Genomic DNA, 23075 nt, shown 5'->3' with positions numbered 1-23075 from the left:
TTTACCTCTCTATTGAATGAATAATTAGAGGTTTATCTCCCAGATTGGGTTATTACAGTTTCACACCTGGCCTCTTTCCCAGTTAGTTCTTATATTATTTATATGTCTATCTGTACCTCTCTATGTGCAAATCTAATCTCTTCTTAGCAGACACTAATTTTGTTTTAAACTTATTCTGTGTTATGATCTATCTGTTAATGAGATCATGGCTTATAAAAGTCAGCCTTGCCAACTTATCAAAACTAAACATTTTTTTCTAAAGTAAAAAAGGATTAAATTTAAATGATATTGGAGAACGATTTTTATTATAAAGGATCACCTCTTACATTTCCAGAACATTTTTTCTTGAATAGATTATTCTATCTTTGCCTGAATTAATTTGTCCACCACTTTCCTGACCATTAAATAATTCATTCAACCTACTCAATGCAACTTTTTAAATTATTAATAAAAGTGCCAGTTTTATGTTACTTTATACAAGCAAAGCCAGGGGGCAAGGCTACTTGAAAACAGGAAAGAGATAATATAAAAATGAGAAAGATCTAATTTCCTGTCTGCAGAGCTTATAATCAATTGCTAGAGAACACACATGAAGGATAAATAAATAGGCAAACCATAGTTATAAAAGAGATGAGGGGGCTATTAGTGTGAATTAGTTTAGGTGAGAAGTAGCAAGAACTTTTGGAAACTTAGGATAATCTTCAAACATCGAGATTTCTTTGTATTTTTCTTTTCCTAGCCTTCCGAGCCCAACAGTTTCCAAGCCTTTATTTGCTACTTTCCACTCCTATTACTTTGGGGGGGGAAGTTCCTTTTATGTCTTTTCTTCATTTCTTATTAAATTAACTCTTAATCCATGGTAAGTGATTACATCATTATTGTGTATTATTTTTCCTTTATCAATAATCTCAGGTGTAGACTTTGATAAAACTCATTGACATTTTCTGAAAGTCTGCCACCTGCTCTGGCTTCCCTCTTCATCCATGTGTTTATTGAATCAAATTATAAAAGTATGGGACACTAGATATCCTTCAACTGGTGGTGCTTGGTGTTTCTTTAGTACATCATTTATTCTAGTTTCTACTCTCTTGCAAAATTTGGAGGTCAGGCAAACAAATACCCAGTTCCCCAAGGGGTCTTCTTCACAGTTCCCTGAGATCACTCTGACAGCACGTAAACAGATTATATGTTTCAGCTGATAGTTTCTTTTGAAGGTTCTTTGGAAAATCTTGGTTAGATGTGCTCTAGCCCCTTGTAGAGTTTTGGAAGGATTGCTGTTTCTTAATTTTTTTCTGTTATGTGTATAATGAAGAATTTCCACCTCAGACCAAGTGATTAGCATTTTTTTACCTGGAAGCTTCAGTGAGTCTCACTAACCTTCAACTCCATCCTCCTTCCCATTTAAAAGCCAGGGCGGTAATGCTGGTCTAATAACTTTCATATCTTTACAAGTATATATGGTTTCATGGATGTTGTTTACATTCTAAGTATAAGCCTTTATACACCTGATTTAGAAAAATACATTTTCCTGTCATTAAGAGCTACCACCTCTACTTAGAGAGTCTGATCACTTAAATATACTATATTTAAAGCATGTAAATCACTTTCACAATTACTACTAGGAACTAGGTTATTATATTAAAATTTAAGAAAATGAGACTGAAACATTTGGATGTTTTATATGTCTCCTTCAGTAATTCTAGTATCTGACAGTAAATTAAAAGCATTGTAATATTTAAGATGGCAATGATAGTTTATTTTGTTATTATTCCTTTCAATTCATGTTCTCTTTGCTTTAACTGACTTTTGACTTGAACTCCCCAAACAATAGAGATTGGAGGGTGGTAAGAGGAGGAAATTGGTGATTTAGGGAAGCATCCAGAGAGTATTATTCTCAGACCTTTATATAAGACTTACCTAATTTTTGTAACAAAAATTTCTTTATAATGTTTTGGGTTTTATAGCTTGTCTAATCTACTTGTTTGTTTTTACAGCAAAACAGATCGGCTTGCCAAAGGATCAGAATGTTACCAAAAGAGCCTTAGTTTAAATCCTTTCCTCTGGTCCCCCTTTGAATCATTATGTGAAATAGGTAGGTTTATAGAAGTGGTTATGGTGGGGGAGTCCCCCATTTCCTCTTCTTTATTTTTTCCCCTACTTAATTTTGGAATGTGATAAAAATTACCCAGAAAAAATATTTTTCAAAGCCTAAGGTCTGTTAAAATTTAGAACAAGAAATAAGATAGAATCATATGCTTAAGGAGTAATGTTGCCTTTCTTGTGTCCTCTACCATGAATTGTATTAGGAGTATAGCACTAGCCAAAACAGCTTTCTGGTAAGAAAAGAAATGAATAGAATGCCCAAAGCAGAAACTGTTATTATATAAATAAGACCTGGAAAATATGGGGAGAGAGTGTCTCAGTATATATATGCTCTAGGGTGCATAAAGAATCAAAATTGTATACATGGAAGTGCTTTAAACTTTATTGTGATATCTACTGGGTTTTAACTCTCTACCCACCTCAATTCGTACCTTGAGCAAAGTGAGATCTAGATTTTTGCTTTTTGCTTTAAAACAACCGCAGGAATTGGCATTCTCCTGTGATTTATTTAAAATCAATGTCATTGCTGTTGAGTTTTTTTCCTAAATTTACAGCTTTATGTTAGGGACGAACTTTTGTAATAAATTGATGGATGGGCTTTTGGGAGGTAAATTTGATTAGCTGAAACAGACAGGAGAACTTTAAAACTCTGGGAAAGGGCTATTCTCAGTGACTTGTGCATACCTGAAAAAAAATTAACCCTCATTTCTTCAGAGGCAAACCTTTTTTTTTTCCCCTTCACAGGTGAAAAGCCAGATCCTGACCAAACATTTAAATTAACCTCTTTACAGAACTTTAGCAGCTGTCTGCCCAACTCGTGCACAACAGTAGTATCGAATCATAATTTATCTCACAGACAGCCTGAGACGGTTCTTACGGAAACACCCCAGGACACAATTGTAAGTGTATCATAATCTAGCGTTCAAAATACGATGAAAGTAAAAAGTAATGGTCTGAACTAAATGATATATTGTAAATGACATGGTAGAAATTTTCTGTTTCAGGAATTAAACAGGCTGAATTTAGAATCATCCAATTCAAAGTATTCCTTGAATACAGATTCCTCAGTGTCTTATATTGATTCAGCTGTAATTTCACCAGATACTGTCCCTCTTGGAACAGGAACTTCCATATTATCTAAACAGGTTCAGAATAAACCAAAAACTGGTCGAAGCTTACTAGGAGGACCAGCTGCTCTTAGTCCATTAACCCCCAGGTAAGACAAACAAAAGATGGTTCAAAATGTGCTATAATAAAGGATATTTTAGTAATTTCTAATATTAGTAATATCAATTCATATGAACAACAACTTCTAAATCATTATGGAAATAGAGGTATTTAATAAGTCAACAATGAATCTATTCTGTTTTCAGAAAATGCAGCAAAAAATAACTATAATAAACATTTGATATTAAAATATTTGAGAAAATTTAAAACTCTTAAATATGCCTTATCGCATATTCATTAAAAGATGCTGTCTTTATAGCTGTGTGTCAGTGAATAGTAATGAGCCTTTTGAAATATTGGAATGTTTGTGATATAATCAGACAGTGGTTATTGTTCAAGTGCTGTTTTCCAAAACACGGAGGAAGGAATGATACCTGTTAATAGAAATATTTTGTCAAAATTATTAGAAGTACATGTATGTATAAATACAGGAACTCAGCCCAGAGGATACATATCTAAAAGTATCAAAATAAAAGATTGTATGATAGGACAGACTATGAATTGGGTCCCAGGGCCAGGGAGCTACTAAAACAGCATTGCCATGAGATGGCAGCAACTCCCTGAGTCCATAAGTGATTCATGAATGGACTCAGTGGCCTCTAGAGGCCTTTGCTCCATAATAGTGTCTAAATCCCATAAATTCCAATAACTTGAAGCAATTTGATCATTTGGAACTTAGCTTTTACTGTTTTATACAAATCTCTTGAGTTCAGTAGTTGCTGCTCAACTGAGTCTTGTCTGATTGCTTTTTAAATTGTAGTCAGGGTGGGTGGGCTAGTCTACCTTCATAGCTTCTTTTAATCTGCCCCTAGATCCTCGCTGCCCCCAGACTGATTTGCCATTCTCTTCCTTTTAGACCTTCTAATTTAAGTATACTGCTGCTTTGTATATGCCTTGATGACTTTTTGACACCTTGATTTCAACCTCTTCTCAGTTTTGGGATTTTGCCATTAGAAACCCCAAGTCCTGGAGATGGATCCTATTTACAAAACTACACTAATACATCTTCTGTAATTGACGTGCCACCCACTGGAGCCCCTTCAAAAAAGGTATTTTACATGTAAAATATACTTTTGGTACTGATGAGAGAAATCCATTTAGAATTCCAATCTGTTAAAAGCAGTTTCAAAGAGACTCTAACTTCATATAATTGCTGTTGCCTTTGAGTTGTCGATGTAAGTGTAAAAAAAGGTCATTGCTATCCCAGCCTCCTAGTGGTATCGGAGACTCAAAGTTGGGTGCCCTTTTGCCACATTAGATTATAAGTTGCAAGTATAGTATATTTCAGCATAGAGCTAAATAAACACATTCCAATTTTTGCATTCAATTTTTAATGAAATTAAGATGGTTCTGTCACTTCTAATATAAATAATAACTTTTATCTGCTGTAGGTTTTACTTGTCCCTGCCACTGTGTTTATTTTTTAATTATACTAATATTAAAATGAAAAACAGACTGACTTACATAAAGCCAGCTGTTTCTGATAATAAAATTGTTACAGTGGATTCTCATAGATGTGTAGTAAATGTGTGATAAAATGAAAAATATTTGACAGCATTTTTTTGTAAATACTGGAACACATTTTGAGACTCTCTTTGTAATATTCTTTTATAAAGGTCTGTTGGCAATAGAGGCCAAAGTGCCATTTGTTTAAAAGGTGTCTGTGGTGTGGGGTATCTTTTATGAGAATTAAATTAGGTTGTATATGTAAAATGCCTATTGCCATGCTTAGGGGATGTTTAAGGAATGGAAGCTAAATGAGTAATACTAGTACATGCATGACCAGCATGGCTAGCCCCTTTACCCTTTTAGAGACATGTTTCTTCTTGTTTTTGCTTTGGTACTCCTGAACTTAGAGTCTAAAGAATTTTTTTCTACTTTAGCTCCAAGAGTGGTGAAAGGAGACAGCAAAGTAGTTAAAAGTGTGGATTATTTTAAATGTGATTTCTGAAATTTGGCAACTACCTGGTATTGTATTATTATGAGAGTGAAATATAATTGTGGGAATTAGTTTATTACAGTTATGTGAAGGCATACTAGCATGGTAGTTAGCATACCAGGTGAAGTAGGCCAAAGCCAGGCAAGCCATTGCAATCAGGACAGGTTTAGCCGTGAGAGATATGTGATTTCAGTGCCCAAATAATGAAAGCCACTCACTGTCTCATCCTCTTCTGCATGTGTTCTCTTCTTACCCTATTCCGAGACATTAGGCCTGCATACACTATCGATTAAAAATATCAAACTGACTTCTGAGTACTGTACGTAGTTCTTTGTTAAATAAGAAAGGGCCAAAATTGACTTAAGTTTTATCCCTTGGGTGAATGTAGAAGGAAGAGGAGGAAGGAGAAAGTTTTGTTTTGAGGTGGTGGTGGATTAGGTGAAAATATTTGGTGGTTAGTTAGTCATAGAGGAAAGAATATGGACTGGTGATAGAAATAGCAATTAAAGCTGTTAAAATGGCCAGGCTTTTCTACAGAAAGAGAGAGTAGCTGAGGACCACAGATTGAGTACACTAGAAAGAAATACTACTTCTAAGAGCAGTATCCTTAAAATTTGGAAAATAATTGGATAATTTTTTAAAATCTATTCCTATAACTACTGAAGGTTTTCCCCACTATCTAACACTAGAATATTCATGAAACCTTTTGTGAATCTAAACTGGTTTAAGGCAAAGAAGTAATTACCATTAATTTATATGGAAAAATTTTGAGCATTCCCAAAATTCAGCACGCAGATATGTCTTTATTTCATTCATCCACATGAAATGCTTCATTACTTCTAGTTTTTTGATAAGTGTAACATCCTTACAAGTTCTCTTAAGCTCTTCTGATACTTTAGGACATATCTTGTTAAGGAGTGCAAAAAATAAGTCAAAATAAAACAGAAATGCTCACAGACACAGTTCCATGCTCTGGTGCTTGATGCTGAGATGCTGAGTGCAGTTCTCAGGGGAGGAGCTGAGTGGTGCCCCTTTCACTGCCAGGGGCTCGTGAAGCCTCTGACAGCTCACTGCAAAGCCAGTGCTGGACAATATTTTTGCTTTTCACCTCATTTCATAAAAGCAAAAATCACCAACTTCCAAAAAACAAGGGATACCTGTATCCTTGTTTTTAATAAATGCCAAAGAAGGGATATAGAATCTTATTCTATATTCTTTTTTGTTGTTGTTTAAGATTTTATTTATTTATTTTTAGAGAGAGGGGAAAGGAGGGAGAAAGAGAAAGAGAGAAACATCAGTGTGTGGTTGCCTCATGTGCCCCCTACTGGGGACCTGGCCTACAACCCAAGCATGTGCCCTGACTGGCATTTGAACCAGAGACCGTTTGGTTCAGAGGCCAGTGTTCAGTCCACTGAGCCACACCAGCCAGGGCTATATTCTTTTTTATGTGTACTAACTCAGATCATAAATCTTGAGAATAGTAGTCTTAAAATTCTTCAGCACTTAGCCCCAACTGGAAAAGGTGTGTGATAAATGGCCTCCAGGATTTTTGAACCTGCTCTTGGAAACTAAAGTGAAAGATGACAAGACAGTATAAAAAAATACTGGGGTTAAAAAGTGGCGATAGCCTGATGTTTGTTGTAATAGGACATTAGTAATGACAAATAATGACATTAATAGTTTGTGTTTTCAGATGACAGTAATATATTATGAAATCTTGCATTGGGAAAATGGAAATGGGAGCATCGTGTGTCTTTTATTATTTATAATGCAATTGATAATTCACAAACCTTAGACTTTTTGTGTTTTACAGTCTGTCGCCAGAATCGGCCAAACTGGAACAAAGTCTGTCTTCTCCCAGAGTGGAAATAGTCGAGAGGTAACTCCAGTTCTTGTTGCGCAAACACAAAGTTCTGGCCCACAAACAAGGTATTTATTATGGTGTCATGTGATATTGTTCAGCTCTTCTTGCTGTGCTTCAATATAGGCAGGTTTTGACTCTCCCAAGAATTCTACAATGACTACTATAAATTTTGAATATATCGCATTTGAATATATCACATTTCTAACTTACCGAAAAGACTAGTATAATTTTTAGTTGAGTATTATAATACAAGTAAAGAATTAGCTATAAGCTAAAATTAAAGTGTTGACAGGACCATAACACCCTCTGCCTGAAGCATCTAGAGGAGAATTCTTCCTTGAGTCTCGCAGTTTCCTGCAGCCCCAGGCATTCCTCAGTTTGTGCTGGCCTGTCTCAGTATCCACCTCCACTGGGCTCCACAAGGCCATCTTCCCTGTATGTCTCCTTATCCAAATTTCCCTTTTCATGTAAAGGAAATCAGTGATATGGGACCTAATGGCCTCATCATAACATGACTATAACTACAAATGCCCTGTTTTTAAATAAAGTCACATTCAAGGTACCAGGGGTTAGAGGTTCAACATATCTTTTTAGGAGCTACAATTCAACCTATAGCATTGCTTTATCAACAGTTACTCTATGTTGTGTTTTAAGAGGTGGTTTGGATTTTATAGTGTACATTTTAACTTATAAAAGTCTACTTTTAAGTAATAATATATATCATGCCACATATAATAAAACCTTATTACAGTATATTTTCATGCTCCTCTCCTAGTCTTTATGCTAGTGTTTTCATATATTACCAACCCCGTAGTGCATCGTTATAGTTTCTGCCTTAGTTCTATGGAAATTTTGTAAAGTAATACAAAGAAGTCTTATTTTATATTTACTCACATATTTACAATTTCTGGTCTGCTTTATTTCTTTTCTTTTTTAGATTTTATTTATATATTTCACAGAGATGAAGGGAGGGAGGAAGAGAGAGAGAAACATCACTGTGGATTTTCTTCTAGCACAGCTCCCCACTAGGGACCTGGCCCCACAACCCAGGCATGTGCCCTAGACTGGGAATTGAACCAGTGACCCTATGGTTCTTAGGCCGGCACTCAGTCCACTGAGCCACACCAGTCAGGGCTGGTGCTCTTTATTTCTTTCTGTAGATCTAAATTTCAGTTTGGTATCCTTTTCCTTCATCCTGAAGGAATTCTTTTAACATTTCTTGTGGTTCATGTCTGCAGATCATTAATATTTTTCAGCTGTTGTATGTCAGAAGAGAATTTTGATTTCACCATTGTTTTTGTGTTTGAAAGAAATGTTCACTAGATATAGAATTCTAGTAAATTTTATCTATTTAAAGACATTGCTGGACCATCTTTTGGCTTGCATTGTTTCTGACAGGAAGTCTGCTGTCATTCTCATTTCTGTTTCTCTATATGTGATGTGTCTTTTTTCTCTGACTGTCAAAAGATTTCCTCTTTATCACTGATTTTAAGCCATTTGATTATGATGTGCTCCAATGTAGTTTTTTTCTTTCTTGGCCTTCGGATTCATTGAACTTCTTGGATCTGAGAGGGTTCCTGCTGCCCCCTTAAGTTTAGATTTGGTGAAGAACTCACAGAATCTAGGAAAGTGTTCTACTTAAAGTTTTATTATGAAGGATACAAAGCACAATCAGACAAATAAGGCCCACAGGACATGGTCTGGAAGGCTCCCAAACCCAGAATTTCTTTGTTCGCTCCCTATGGAATCAAGACATGTCACCCTTTAGGTACATCAATTTGTTTACCAGCCAGGAAGCTCAATGAGGCTTCAGTGTTGAGAGTTTTTACCAGGGTTTTATTGTGTAGGCATGATGATGCATCATTGGCTATGTGATTGAACTCAATCTTCTGACCTTGCCCTTCAGAAGGAGGTCAGGCTGATATCACCAAGCCTAGAGCCTCAACCCTCTCTAATCACTTGGTTGATCTTGCCAGTATGGCTAGCCCCTCATCCTGAAACTATCTGGAAGTCATGAACTCAGGTGTGGTCCCAGGGGCCCACCATGAATAATAAAGACATTCCTATCACTTGGAAAATTCTGAGGGTTTAGAAGCTTCCTCCCAAGAACTCAAGACAAAGACCAAAGTCTTTATGATACAACACTCAAACACCTGCACTGGTCTATTTCACCAAAGACTCTAGGGAACCCTTCTGCAGGTTTTTGGAACTCTTCCCCTCTTTGTAGCTGTTTCCTTTCCAGTACTCTGACCTGCAGATTCTAGCTGCCTTGGCTTCCCTGAATTCTCAACATTTTCAGACCCGAGTTCTATTTGTGCTTCCCTTCCCTGCACTGCATCCTCAGAACTCTCCTCAGGCATGTGCTGCCCGCTGTCCAATGTCTGAAAAACATTGTGTGCTTCCCCCCAGTATTGCTGTGAACCTTAAACATCTCTTCAAAATAAATGACCATATTTCGCTGTGTATAATGTACACTTTTTTGCCCAAATTTTTGAGGGAAAAATAAAAATGCACATTATACATGGGTGGTACTAATTCTGTATCTATAGAAATATTTTTAATTCTTTTATTTATGCTTATGCACTAAACCTGTAACTCTAAAAAGCAATAACTATATCTATATGCAAAATAATACCCTGGAATATGATAATTGGTTTTGTTTTTAAATAATTGAATTAAAATGAAACTTTTTTCCTGAAATTTTGGGCCAAAAACTTGGGTTCATATTATACATGGCAAAATACAATAATTAAAAAGTTTAGTTAGCCCTGGCTGGTGTGGCTCAGTGGATTGAGCACTGGACTGTGAAGCAAAAGGTCTCTGGTTCAATTCCCAGTCAGGGCCATGCCTGGATTGAGGGCCTGGTCTCTGGTAGGGGGTGCAAAAGAGGCAACCATACATTAATGTTTCTCTCCCTTTCTCTCTCCCTTACCCTCACGCTAAAAAAAATTTTAAGTTTATTTAAAAAAATAATTGGTCAACCCAAATGACCTCACTTGCTGAAATCCTTACACTGAGATTATATCTTTTGAAAGGATTAAGGACAGCCAGGGTATTCTTTATTCACTGGTCAAACATCTCTTTTCAAAAGCTTCTTTTACCCAAACTCAGGTAATTAGTAGGATTTCCTGTAAACTATATACATTGTAAACAGTTTACTCTATAGATTTATCTACTCTCCGATAATTTTAGGTTTTAAGTTTGCTTGCTTTCTAAGAATGAAACTCTTATCATGTAGAGTTTGCCTTTAAAGTAAAAAATGGCCCTGGCTGGTGTAGCTCAGTGGATTGAGTGTGGGCTTGTGAACCACACGATCAAGGTTTGACTCTCAGTCAGGGCACATGCCTGGGTTGCAGGCCAGTTCCCAGCGGGGGACTCACGAGAGGCAACCATACATTGATATTTCTCTCCCTCTCCTTCCCTTCCCCTCTAAAGATAAATAAATAAAACCTTTTAAAAAAGAATTAAAAAACAGCCCTGGCTGGTGTAGCTCAGTGGATTGAGCGCAGGCCTGTGAACCGAGGATCGCAGTTCTATTCCCAGTCATGGCACAGGCCTGGGTTGCAGGCCAGTTCCTGGCAGGGGACACACGGTACATTGTGTGTTTCTGGCAGAGGCAACCATACACTGATATTTCTCTCCCTCTCTCCTTCCCTTCTCCTCTAAAAATAAATAAATAAAATTTAAAAAAAGAATGAAAAAAAAGAGAAAGGTTTCCAGAGGCTTACGTAAAAATTTGCCAATTTAAAAAATAAATAAAGTAAAAAATGTATCCACATAATTATTAGATTTCTTTTGCTGTGTAAACCTTGATGTGGTGTTTGAATTTACAGGGAAATAACTTCTCAAATATCAGTTTTTCTGGTAGTATTTGTTGGCAAATATCCCTACTATCCATGTCCAACTATCTTTTCCTTTTTCTCTAATTTGATGTAGTTGCAAATGAGAGCTAGAGATAATTGGTTTATAGATGTGTTTACCATTTATTAACCCAGAATTTTTATGAGTTAAATTCAACAATAAGTAATTTTAGTTAGAGTGAAGTTCTGTGATACAATCATTAATTTATGATAACACAAATAGTATTTAAGTCCGAGTTTTCATAGAGGTATGAGAAAAGGACTGACTAAACTCAGTCCTTTAGACTGAGTACAAACATGAGTACAAACATCAGCTTTAGAGTACAAACATGTTGGATACTTTTTTGTATTTATTTATTTATTTATTTATTTTTACTTTTATTGATTTGAGAGAGAGAGGCATCGATTTGTTGTTCCACTTATTGATGTATTCATTGGTTGCTTCTTGTATGTGCCTTGACTAGGGATCAAACCCACAACCTTGAAGTATTGGGACAATTCTCTAACTAACTGAGCTACCCAGCCAGGGCCTTTAAAATTTTTTTAAAAATATACTTGAATTGAAGCAATAATTGTGGTCATAAATTGAGTTTTTAAAAAATACCTACTTCTATAATCTTTGTAGTACAACACCTCAGGTCCTGAGCTCCACCATCACGTCCCCCTCCAATGCACTGCCCCGGAGAAGTTCACGCCTCTTCACTAGTGACAGCTCTACTACTAAGGTAATGCTTCCCCTAAAATGCCCGTTCATCTGATTCAATCTCTGATAGATAAATAAGGTGGCAATTTTTAAAATATTTTAGTATTTTTTTTAAATTCGGGGGGCCATCTGTAACATTTGTAAATCATCTTGGTCCTTTAGTAAATATTTTATAACATTGTTGAGATGAAAAGATTGTGGCGGAGAACAGATCAGTGGTTGTTAGGAGTTAGGACTGGGGTGGGTAGCAGGGGTGGTAGCTATTAAAGCAGAGCTCAAGGGGATTTCTTTGTGCTCTAGTACAATAGTTCTGTTTACTGTGGCAGTTGGTTACACAAATCCAAACATTGAAAAAATTCATAGAACTATGCACACCTCCGAAAAAAATAGATGCATATAAAAAACTGATGAAATCTTAGTAAGATCTATAGTTTAGTTGAGATGTTACACCAACTCTAGTTTCCTGCATCTAGTTTCCTGGTGGGACACTATGGCTATCAGGTGTTAGCATCAGTGAAAACTGGGGGAGTGTAAATGGAAATTTTCTGTTTTCTCTGCACATTGCTTTGCACAACTGGAGGGTCTCATTATGTCTGATAAATTTTCCTGGTCTGTTGACAAATATGAGCAATTTTTAACTTAGACTATATACAGATAAACTGTTCTGTGGTGCTCTGATACAATTAAGTAGTATTGCATCTACTTATTTTCTTATTTTTAAATAAAAAATGAAAGTGATATACTTTCAGAAAAGAACAATATTTAATGGTAATTTACCTCAAACACTGGTTTATACAGATTATGTTCAGAATTATTTAAAATTAAATGACTTTAAAGACTTTTGTCTTTATAAATTTTTTCTGAGAAAAATATACATCAATCAAGATTATACATTTATTTCTATCTAATATTTGAGAAAGAGCTGGGGAATGTCTAAAGTACAAGATTGTAATAAGTGTGGGGCTTTTCTCCTTTTTACAGGAGAACAGTAAAAAATTAAAAATGAAGTTTCCACCTAAAATCCCAAACAGAAAAACAAAAAGTAAAACTAATAAAGGAGGAATATCTCAACCTAACATAAATGATAGCCTGGAAATTACAAAATTGGACTCTTCCATCATTTCCGAGGGGAAAATCTCCACAATCACACCTCAGATCCAGGCATTTAATCTGCAGAAAGCAGCAGCAGGTCTGTTTTAATTGCTAAGTGTTTTCTTTGTATTTTTTTTCAGTTTTCTTTAGTAAGTTTTTTGTGTATTCTTTTCAAGTGTCTCATTTTTTTTTAGATAGATGTTGGAATTTTTGAGGAATTATTTTGTAATTAGCCTTTCTAGAAAACCAAACTGTTTTATTATCTTTTCCCCTCTGTTTACTACATTGTTTTCTCCTAGAAGGTTTGATGAGCCTTCTTCGTGAGATGGGGAAAGGTTATCTAGCTTTGTGTTCGTACAACTGCAGAGAAGCTATAAGTATCTTGAGCCACCTCCCCTCTCACCACTACAACACCGGTTGGGTGCTGTGCCAAATCGGAAGGGCCTACTTTGAACTTTCAGAGTACATGCAAGTAAGTATAAAAAACAGTGATGTATGCCTTTTACACATAATTGAAATTTAATTAAAATGCCTATGCTTGACAAGGCTAGATCAAAAAGGTCAATATTTATTATGTCATGTCTTTATATTTACTTTCTTGGTATTATAATTTATAAATACTGTTTTTTCTTGTGTTAGGGAGTGAGTGATTTAAATTCTTCAGGGTTACTTGAGATAGATTTGTAGAGAACCCAAGTAAGTCATCCATACATTGTTATGTGGAACACTTGCACTCAGTTGGATCTGAAAATATGTATTTACCATTAAATAGATATTTCTAGTCAAAATTCTTTCTACTATATTTAGAGTTCTTACTGGGATGAATATTCGACATTTAATACATTTTATAAACTTGAGGGATGCTATGAAGAAAACTGCATGTAATCAAGGACGGAGTTTCTTTTCAGAAGGCTTTTGTCCTTTTAACTTTACTGCATTCATTGTTTAAGTTACTTATTTATAAGGAAAGGATGATTAACCTAAAGCCAAAGAAAATTCTAATTTCTTTTTTTAAAGACTTTACTTATTTATTTTTAGAGAGAGGGGAATAGAGGGTGAAAGAGAGGAAGAGAAACATCAATATGTGGTTGCCTCTCGCATACCCCCTACAGGGGACGTGGCCTGCAACCCAGGCGTGTGCCCTGACTGGGAATTGAACTGGCGACTCTTCACTTTGCATCTGGTGCTCAATCCACTGAGCCACGCCAGCCATGGCAGAAAACTCTAATTTTCAATTTAGATATTCTTCCTACTTTTTCTAAAGCAGTTTTTCCCTTTGCCCCCTCTAAATTAAAAATAAACTTTAGAAACTCATGTATTCATACGATTTCTCTAATATAAATTACTTAAGATTAATAATGTTACTTTCCTGCCTTATTTGCTTTCTTCCTTTATTCAGAATATATTTGAGTGCATGTTATGTCCTATATCTCTTCTAGACTCTGTAATATACAACTAGACAGATTAATTGTTTGCCTCCGTAGAGTTTACATTCTTATTCCAATAAAGGAGACAGATTGTGAGCCAATAAATGTGAAAAGACAGCAGTAAGTTGTATGTAGAAAAAATTAAGCCCTGGCTGGCGTAGCTCAATGGATTGAGTGCGGGCCTTCGAACCACATGATTGCAGTTCGATTCCCAGTCAGGGCTCATGCCTGGGTTGCAGGCCAGTTCCCAGCAGGGGACTCACGAGAGGCAACCATACATTGATACTTCTCTCCTTCCCTCCTCTCTAAAGATAAATAAGTAAAATCTTAAAAAAAATTAAGCATGATAAGGGGGACAGTGAAGTGTGATGCTATTTTTTTAAAAGGGTACTTGGAGAAAGAAGGTTACTCCTCTGTTTATCAGTCATGTAAAGATCTAGGGATGGAGTGTTCTTTCAGATAGAGAGTGAATGCAGAAGGTTCTTGTTTGTGCAGTTTGGTGAAGTAAAGGAAAAAGAGTTGTAAGCAGCCTTATTCAACATGAGAAGACCCATGTTAGATTACGGTCCTTTCCTGGTACACAGGCAAAGACTGCTTTGCAAGCCCTTTTCAAAATAATTTCTAATATATTGTTTCATAGGTACTTTAAAATACACGAATTTTGTTGCTTCCCCTAATTATAGAGCAGATGTAGACCGAGATATTTAACTGAAGAAAGCCTTTGTTTCAACTTAATTTTGTTTTTTTCCCTTGTCCATGCCACAATCACTTTTCATAAGAAGCAATAGATTCTGAAAAATTTAAAAACAAGCATATTCAAAATTAGTATTTGACTGGTGACTAGGTCTGTTTTGTTGTAACCAATGTGTATTTGAAAAAAATGCCTATTTGAAAAACTTACATTACTTTTAAGGGATTTCAGGGAAGTTACAAGTTATCAAGCTATCTTAAATAGTATATAACCATTTCTTAGAATTAAGTTTCTGGTTTTATAACTATTATTTTCTAATTTTCTGTCATCTTCATTTCATTAAGAACCAGATATTCCTTAGTTCTAAATTAAACTTAACTTTCAGAATTTTGAACTTACTGAACTGGTAAATGAGGAAACTAATTGGTTTTATATAACTAAAGGCTCCAGCTTCAGGGAGAGAGAAGTGTAGGTCCGAGAGCTGTGAGGATGGTGAGAGGAGACCCTGGGTCAGTCAGTGCTGCGGAGGGAACAGGGCCGCGAGGCAGGGACGGTTCCCGACGGGTTCGGCATTGGTGGGTGTATTCAGTGCTCAACATGCCCGAACCTGTATTTCCTCTGAAGTTTTCAACTCAACCTCTTCATAAAAGTCAGTGCAAGAATAAGTTTTGTGTTACAGGAGTCATTCTTCTCTCACCTTTCCTAAGGGAGTTATCCTATAAAGCTATCATTAAAACTTTAAAATGTGTTTTTTGAGAATAAAATAATTGACTTGTCCTTTTTAAATTGCAACTTTAAATAGCTCTCTCCTTCTTGTGTCTGTAAACTTAAATTTTCTTTTCAACATTCATATTTCTACTATGACTTAATTCATATTTCTACTATGACTTATGTACAGAAACTAAGTTAAGTGTGGATGTGATTAACATTTGACCTGCCATGCTAGGTTGCTCAATTTGGCCTTGCGTTATTACTAAGTCACATAAACATTGTAAAACAAGAAAGCATTTAGGTCCTACAGGAAGAGTGCCTGGTGCTCTCCCTACATGTATGTAAATTGTGTCAACTTGTTTTTCCCTTACTAGTTTTTGTATTTCAGGCTGAAAGAATATTCTCAGAGGTTAGAAGAATTGAGAATTACAGAGTTGAAGGCATGGAGATATACTCTACAACACTTTGGCATCTTCAAAAGGATGTTGCTCTTTCAGTTCTTTCAAAGGACTTAACAGACATGGATAAAAACTCACCGGAGGTGTGTTAACTGAAATGCTGGCTTCTGTAGCTATTTTTTGATCACCCTTACCAAGTTGAGATGAACCAAATAATTCAAATGGCATTTAATATAACCCATACCCTTCTCTATAAGCAGGACTCAGAGAAGAAGAGTCCTAAAATAGATGGTGTAGATTCCCAAATAGAAAAATCACAAAGCAGATATTTTACTCAGTATTAATCAAGATTTGGCTGTGTTAAAACTGCTGTTATCACCAAGATTAGGGTTCATTAACCAGAAATTATGTAGAATGAAAATTGCTCATTTTAAATTGAAATAAAATCATAATTTTGTCATTATATTTATTTATTTATTTATTTATTTATTTATTTATTTGGAGACGGGAAGGGAGGGGAAGAGAGAGGAAGAGAAACATCAATGTGAGAGAGAAACATCTGTAGGTTGCCTCTCGTGACCTGCCCTAACCGGGGACTGCACCTACAACCTAGGATTGTGCCCTGACCAGGAATGGAACTGGTGACCTTTACCCTTTGTGAGACAACACCCACCCAATTGAGCCACATTAGTCATGGCTTTAATTGTCATTTTAAGACATAGACACTATTTAGATGCTGCAGTCCTATAAGAATTGTATTTCAGTGCATCTCAAGAATATTTAGTACTTTTATAGCATGTTTAAGCTTAGAATTTAAAGGTCAATTCTTATTATTATTGGCAGTTATGTTCTAGTCTCCATGAACAGTGAGTTAGCAAATACTGCACCACTGCTCCTTAGGGAAATACACACACACACACACACACACGATTATAAATTATAATCTTAAATCCTAAAAACAACTCAGCCTGGTACATTCTATTTATTATACAGAAGAGAAAATGAGGTGCAAAAGTGTTAGGGTTACTTACCTGAGGCCACCATACAAGTAGTACCAGAGCTGGGACTCAGACTGTCCATCCAGCCCCAGAACCCGGGCTCCTCGCTCGCACTCCATGCACTGTCCCCCTTGCAGTCTGCCTTCTGATCACTGACCTTCAAAAACAAGACGGCAGAGAGTTGCCTGTTTTTTACCTCCACTGAGAATGTACCTGTTAGGCAACGTGTATTTTGGGTCCACTAAAGCACTGCAAGTATTGACTTGGGTTTTAAAATAAATGTTAGCAAGTAGTCAATTTTGTGAATATGGAATTCGTGAATAATAAGGATTGACTGTATCTACTAAAACTCTTTAGTTTTTGTCTTTTTGTCTAATTTTAGCCATAGAGTTGGTTTCGTTAGGGAAAAAAGAAAACAAAAATTTAATTGTGCATTTTTGTTTTTTTGTTTTTTTATATTTTAAAGGCCTGGTGTGCTGCAGGGAACTGTTTCAGTTTGCAACGGGAACATGATATTGCAATTAAATTCTTCCAGAGAGCTATCCAGGTTGATCCAAATTATGCTTATGCCTATACTCTATTAGGGCATGAGTTTGTCTTAACTGAAGAATTAGACAAAGCATTAGCTTGTTTTCGAAATGCTATTAGAGTCAATCCTAGACATTATAATGCATGGTAAGTGCTAATGAAGTGCAAAGGCAATGTCTTATTGTTGGGCTGATATGTAGTAATTTTTCTTGTTAGATCTCTTGTTGTGAATTTGATAACTGGTTGATAATGTCTAACCAAAGTGTTTTTTATGTGATGTTTATACCTTTAACAAGCTCTTAAATTAGCTAATGATAATATAGAATACCAGATCCTTATACTCAACAGTTTCAACCTTTTTTCCTACCAGACTTTTGCAAATAATTGTGTCTTTTTACTTTGATTTGCTATTTTTTCATAGAACACTAAATTGATGATTAGGATGGAAAGTGGAAAGAAATAGTTTAATTCACCTGTTGTATAATAGAAAATTAACATTGAAAACTATCCACTAGTTGTTGCTCTTTGACAGTGTTTTAAGTACTGATTCTAGTTAATTAAATTTTATGAACTCAGGCATTCTAGTTTATTAAGTAATGTCTCTATTTCACCTTTTTATACTTGAACACAAGTAGACAAATAGGAAGTTTCTATCTGGCTCATATTTTTATTGAACGAAGAAGACATGGGAAAGTTTGTTCTTATTTCTGCCTCAACACTATGTATACTGCTGATGTTTGTTGTATTTTTCTTAACTGACTTAATAGTTAAGATATCAAAAAGTCTTATTTTGGTATTGTAACTCTGGTAGATTTTTTTATGTCAGACACAGGTTTTTGGTGGTTTTTTTTTTTTAATCTTTTGGGTTAATCATTATAGCAGTTGAATTTTATTCTATTTTCTCTCTAAATCTGAGGCATTAGATACCTAAAATATAGTTTTTGATTTATGTATGTGTTTTTTATTTTATTTCATTTTAAAGAAAGTTGAAGGGAGGGAGAAAGAGGGGGAGAGAAACATTGAGGTATGAGAAAATCATCTCACGCCCCCCTACAGGGGACCTGGCCTGCAACCGAGGCATGTGCCCTGACTGGGAATCAAACCAGTGACCTTTTAGTTTGCAGGAAAACCCCCAACCCACTGAGCCACACCTCAGGGCAATTTATGTATATTTTTAATGGATGTTAACTCATTTCTAAGTAATTAACATTGCTTATAAGATGACCTGATAAGGGCTAGCTTCTGCTGATACATTAATCAGTCAGGCCTTGCCAACACTTGCTAATACTGTCTTGACATAAATATACAGTTCTCTGATATTTTAAGAATTCAGTTCTTAATAGGACTTTTGTTTTTTAGATGTGTAGGTAGAACTTGTTTTTTAGATGCTATATTTCATTCTTATAAACCTTCACCGTATCAAAAATTACATTGTAAAAATAATTATCTCATTTGGTAAAAAGGAAGAATGTTCAGACTGGCAGGCTTTTACTCAGAAGAATTCAAATATTGAGGTATTTAGTTAACTCTAAGTATCTAACTAAACATCAAGTAAATTTATTATTCCAACTCCAAAGTAGTCTTTCTTTTTTTATCCCCACCTTCACCATTATTAGTACAGAGCTTTTTGTGCCCTTTCTTCACCTCTAACACCATTATAATGAAAAAGAAAGCCACTCAAAGCAAATATAGTGTGCATGTTTTCTTGTTCATTTGATGCTTATTTTCCATCATCACTATCTAGCTATAGCCAGGAGAGGTCTCCTTAATGTAAATAAGTCATACAACTTAATGTGCCATTGCATAGCCTTTAAAATGTATAATTCTGAGGTCTATTTTGAGCCTTTAAAAATTACAGTTGTTAAGTCTATAAATTTTCAAGTCTGTAGGAGTATGTTTTTGATACAGTAAGTGGGGAGAGGGGAAGCTGAACATGACACTATGCAAATGTAATTGTATAAATTATGTATGTATACATGTGGATGAAGAATATGGGAATAGCATTGTTAGGAGTTTAGGGTTTTAGAATCATAAAGGAAGGATCTGGTTAGAATCTTGACTAGTTGTATATACGAGGTCTGTCCAGAAAAAGTTCAGCCATTGTTAATGTAGCGAGAGCAGTTTTCATGACATCGATGTTACCTGGCAGCCAAGGAGAGTGGGCTGGAATATATGTGCATGAACAATGATGACCTCACTGTACTAGTCAGTGGGGGCAGTAGATTCCATTGAGTGAGCATGTGTACTGTGTGGCCATCACATCCAAAATGACTGAGGGAGTGGATCAACAAATCTGCATTAAATTTTGCATTAAGCTTGAACATTTCTTCATGGAAACTATTCGGATGATTCAGAAGGCCACAGCTATGGGCAACTGGTGATTGGCGACTTCATCACAACACCATGCCCACTCATGCATCATGTCTGTCTCATGCAGAGTTTTTTGGTGAAACATCAAATCACCCAGGTGACTCAGCCCCCCTACAACCCAGATTTGGTGCCCTGTGACTTCCAGCTTTTTCTAAAGCTAAAATCACCTTTGAAAGGGAAGAGATTTTAGACTATCATTAAGATTCAGGAAAATGTGATGGGGCAGCTGATGGCAGTTGGAACTATATGAGGTCCCAACGTGCCTACTTTGAAGGGGACCGAGGCATCATTGTCCTGTGTACAGTGTTTCTTGTATCTTCAATAAATGCCTCTTTTTCATTTTACATGGCTGGATGCTTTCTGGACAGACCTCACATTTGGGCATGTTAATTTAACTTCTCTAAGCCTCATTTTTCTTATTTGAAAATATGAATGATAACAGTACTTATCTCCTTGGTTCCTTCTAGGATTAAATGAAATAATATACATAAGGCATTTAACAAAGTTATTGGCACACACATAATAACCATTCAGTAAAAAGTAGCTATTAAATCTAGATTGTAGTAGTCAGTTTAAGTATATGTTTTCTTTTTTCCCACATTGTCATAGCATAATCTCATTGATTGATTTGATTTATTGTTTTTACTTGTAAAAATGACTTGTCTAAAATGCTCGAATGATTTTTCTATTTTCTACTGGTTTATTAGATTCCATACATAAATCTTTTATTAGTTGAACAAAAGCCACCACAGTTTGTGTACCTAAAATTATACTTTTACACTTTCAGGTATGGTTTAGGAATGATTTACTACAAGCAAGAAAAATTCAGCCTTGCAGAAATGCATTTCCAGAAAGCACTTGACATCAACCCTCAAAGTTCAGTTTTACTTTGCCACATTGGAGTGGTAAGTAGCTTTCTAAACATTGTTCAATTAACCTCCTTCTTGATGTGTGTTTGTTATTTACTTAATTGCTATAATAAGAATTGGGGCTTTTTTGTTATCATTGTTATTCTTGAAACAATGTCCTAGGTTATTTTATAGCCAAAAATATCACCTGTTTCTTGGCATAAAGAGAAATAACTGGATTGCCTTAACTGTGGGGTTCTTAAAAGGCTTACTTGAGATCATATTTTTGAAAGTACTTTTCCATGTTAGTATTTAGCTCCTAAGTTAAGTAAGTAATATTTTAAGGCAAATGGTTTCCTTTGTTTTAGCCTTTAAGTGATACAGGTATGTTACAGCTAATTAAAATTCTTATAAGGAATGTGGATCACCAATTTTATATTTATATTTTTAAAATGTATTTATAAGTTGTACTTTGATAGGAGTAAAGCTATGTTTGCTTTTCAGAATCTCATTTATTAGTTTCTCTGTGAACATATCACCCTCCGTTTTTGTTCTTGCCCTCTCTCTCCTCTCTCTTTCCCTCCCCTGTCCTTTTATCTTTCTCTCAGCAAGTTTGGTTTTGTGGGAACAGGTATACAATAGGAGGAAGTTATAATCTTTGGAATTTTACTATTCATTTTGGAGGAAGAATTAGAGTCCTTATAATTTTTTTAAATTGACATGGTTACTTTTATAATTGATATACTACACAAAAATACAGAGAAAATATAAATATATTGTCTTAAAAATTATTTTCGCCACTTAAGATGAAGAAATCAGATTGGGGTATCTCTTGGTGCCCTTTAGTAAAGTGGGACATTTTTTAAAGTAGGCTTTCTTTTAAAGTGTGGAAGGGACTGTTTTTAACGTTTTGAGTGGTTTACTGGAAGAAGTTTTCAGATAAGAGGTTACACTTCCCTCTCTTAGGGAACTGGTATTTAGGATTTCAGTCCTGTGGGCAAAGTTGACCACACGTAGTAATAACCTCTGCAGAGATCACTGCATAGATGAATTTAGCAACCAGGTATTGGCAGTACCTACTCTCACATTCTTGTTACAGTGGTATTTGCTAAAGTTCTACATCCACTCACTCCACTTTATTCTTAATATTCAGTGAATCCAAGGAGGAACACAACAGAAATATGAGTATATTCACATGAATGAATAGTGAGGCTTGGAGTTTTTTTTTAAAGTTATTTAAAATAAATTATTGCCCTGGTTGGGTGGGTCAGTTGGCTAGACCATTGGTCCCATGCACCAAAAGGTTGCGGGTTCAATCCCCAGTCAGGGCACACATATGATCAGTGTTTCTCTCTCACATCAATGTCTCTGTCCCTCTCTTCCTCTGCCCCCTCCTCCCGCTTTCTCCCTCCCTTCCTCTAAATCAATAAATATATCCTTGGGTAAGGATTAAAAATAAGTAAATAAATATTTTATTTCCCAGTATTACAGATCAATGGTTTTAAAATATGTAAGACAGAAGAATTATTTTTACAATAAACTCCTAAAATAGTTAATAGTTCTGAGTGAAAAGAGGTTAGTAAGGTTTAGAGCCAAATCTTCTAGGGGTTTCTGAACATAGTTTTAAAATTCCTAATACATTAATTAGAGGATCAGAATAGACGTGTTGAAATTTGAGTATTATCTAGTTACATACTACAGATTTTCTTGTGAAGGGAAAACCAAGGTTTTTCCCGTCCTTTAGACTTAAAGGTAACCAAATGTCTACTCTGAAGATAGAATCTTTATCTTCATCATGGATGCATAATGGTGAATTGGGCTCCAGAGGACCTAGGTTTTGATCCCAGAACAAGTAATTTAACATCTCTGGACTGTAGTGTTCTCATCTTTAAAGTGAAGCAGTTGAACTGGAGTAAGGAGAGATTTTAGAGATACTCTGTTAGCAGTTTGGAGATCAATTAAATCCACTTAACTTAATGGGCAATCCAGTGGAAGCATGCAACTTTATCTCTAGTAGTTTTATTATCTTTTGTTGTTTTTGAGTCCTATTATTTGGATATTACCTTTCTTCAAAAGGAAACGTTAATAGGATCTTTATTTTTTACAGGTTCAGCATGCCTTGAAAAAATCTGAGAAGGCTTTGGACACCCTAAACAAAGCCATTGTTATTGATCCTAAGAACCCTCTATGCAAATTTCACAGAGCCTCAGTTTTATTTGCAAATGAAAAATATAAGGTAAGGGATATGTATTTTAATGTTCAGGTTTATATGGCTTAAGATTTGCCTCTTTTTAAAATAAGCTAAAATTTATTTAT

The 23075-nt window shown here is 35.5% G+C and overlaps 1 protein-coding gene across 10 annotated transcripts in view; it reads left to right on the top strand.

Annotated features, from left to right (window-relative positions):
• The window catches only part of CDC27 (cell division cycle 27), a 57666-nt gene that overhangs the window by 22309 nt on the left and 12282 nt on the right, over nucleotides 1-23075 (top strand). For 4 of the 10 annotated variants that reach the window (XM_037069779.1, XM_037069774.1, XM_037069784.1 and 1 more), the window contains 12 exons: nucleotides 1995-2092; nucleotides 2848-3002; nucleotides 3108-3319; nucleotides 4265-4379; nucleotides 7065-7198; nucleotides 11619-11718; nucleotides 12678-12885; nucleotides 13088-13260; nucleotides 16006-16158; nucleotides 17480-17688; nucleotides 20699-20816; nucleotides 22867-22995. In XM_037069779.1, the coding sequence (XP_036925674.1) occupies nucleotides 1995-2092; nucleotides 2848-3002; nucleotides 3108-3319; nucleotides 4265-4379; nucleotides 7065-7198; nucleotides 11619-11718; nucleotides 12678-12885; nucleotides 13088-13260; nucleotides 16006-16158; nucleotides 17480-17688; nucleotides 20699-20816; nucleotides 22867-22995 (1804 nt within the window). The remainder of the gene's footprint in view (nucleotides 1-1994; nucleotides 2093-2847; nucleotides 3003-3107; nucleotides 3320-4264; nucleotides 4380-7064; nucleotides 7199-11618; nucleotides 11719-12677; nucleotides 12886-13087; nucleotides 13261-16005; nucleotides 16159-17479; nucleotides 17689-20698; nucleotides 20817-22866; nucleotides 22996-23075) is intronic. The other 6 variants (XM_037069781.1, XM_037069776.1, XM_037069783.1 and 3 more) reach the window with 3 other exon arrangements.

Source organism: Sturnira hondurensis, unplaced genomic scaffold (assembly GCF_014824575.4).
Source record: "Sturnira hondurensis isolate 20B ecotype Veracruz unplaced genomic scaffold, ASM1482457v3 Scaffold0018728, whole genome shotgun sequence".
NCBI classification, from domain to species: Eukaryota; Metazoa; Chordata; class Mammalia; order Chiroptera; family Phyllostomidae; genus Sturnira; species Sturnira hondurensis.
This window is presented reverse-complemented; position numbering and strand designations above follow the sequence as displayed.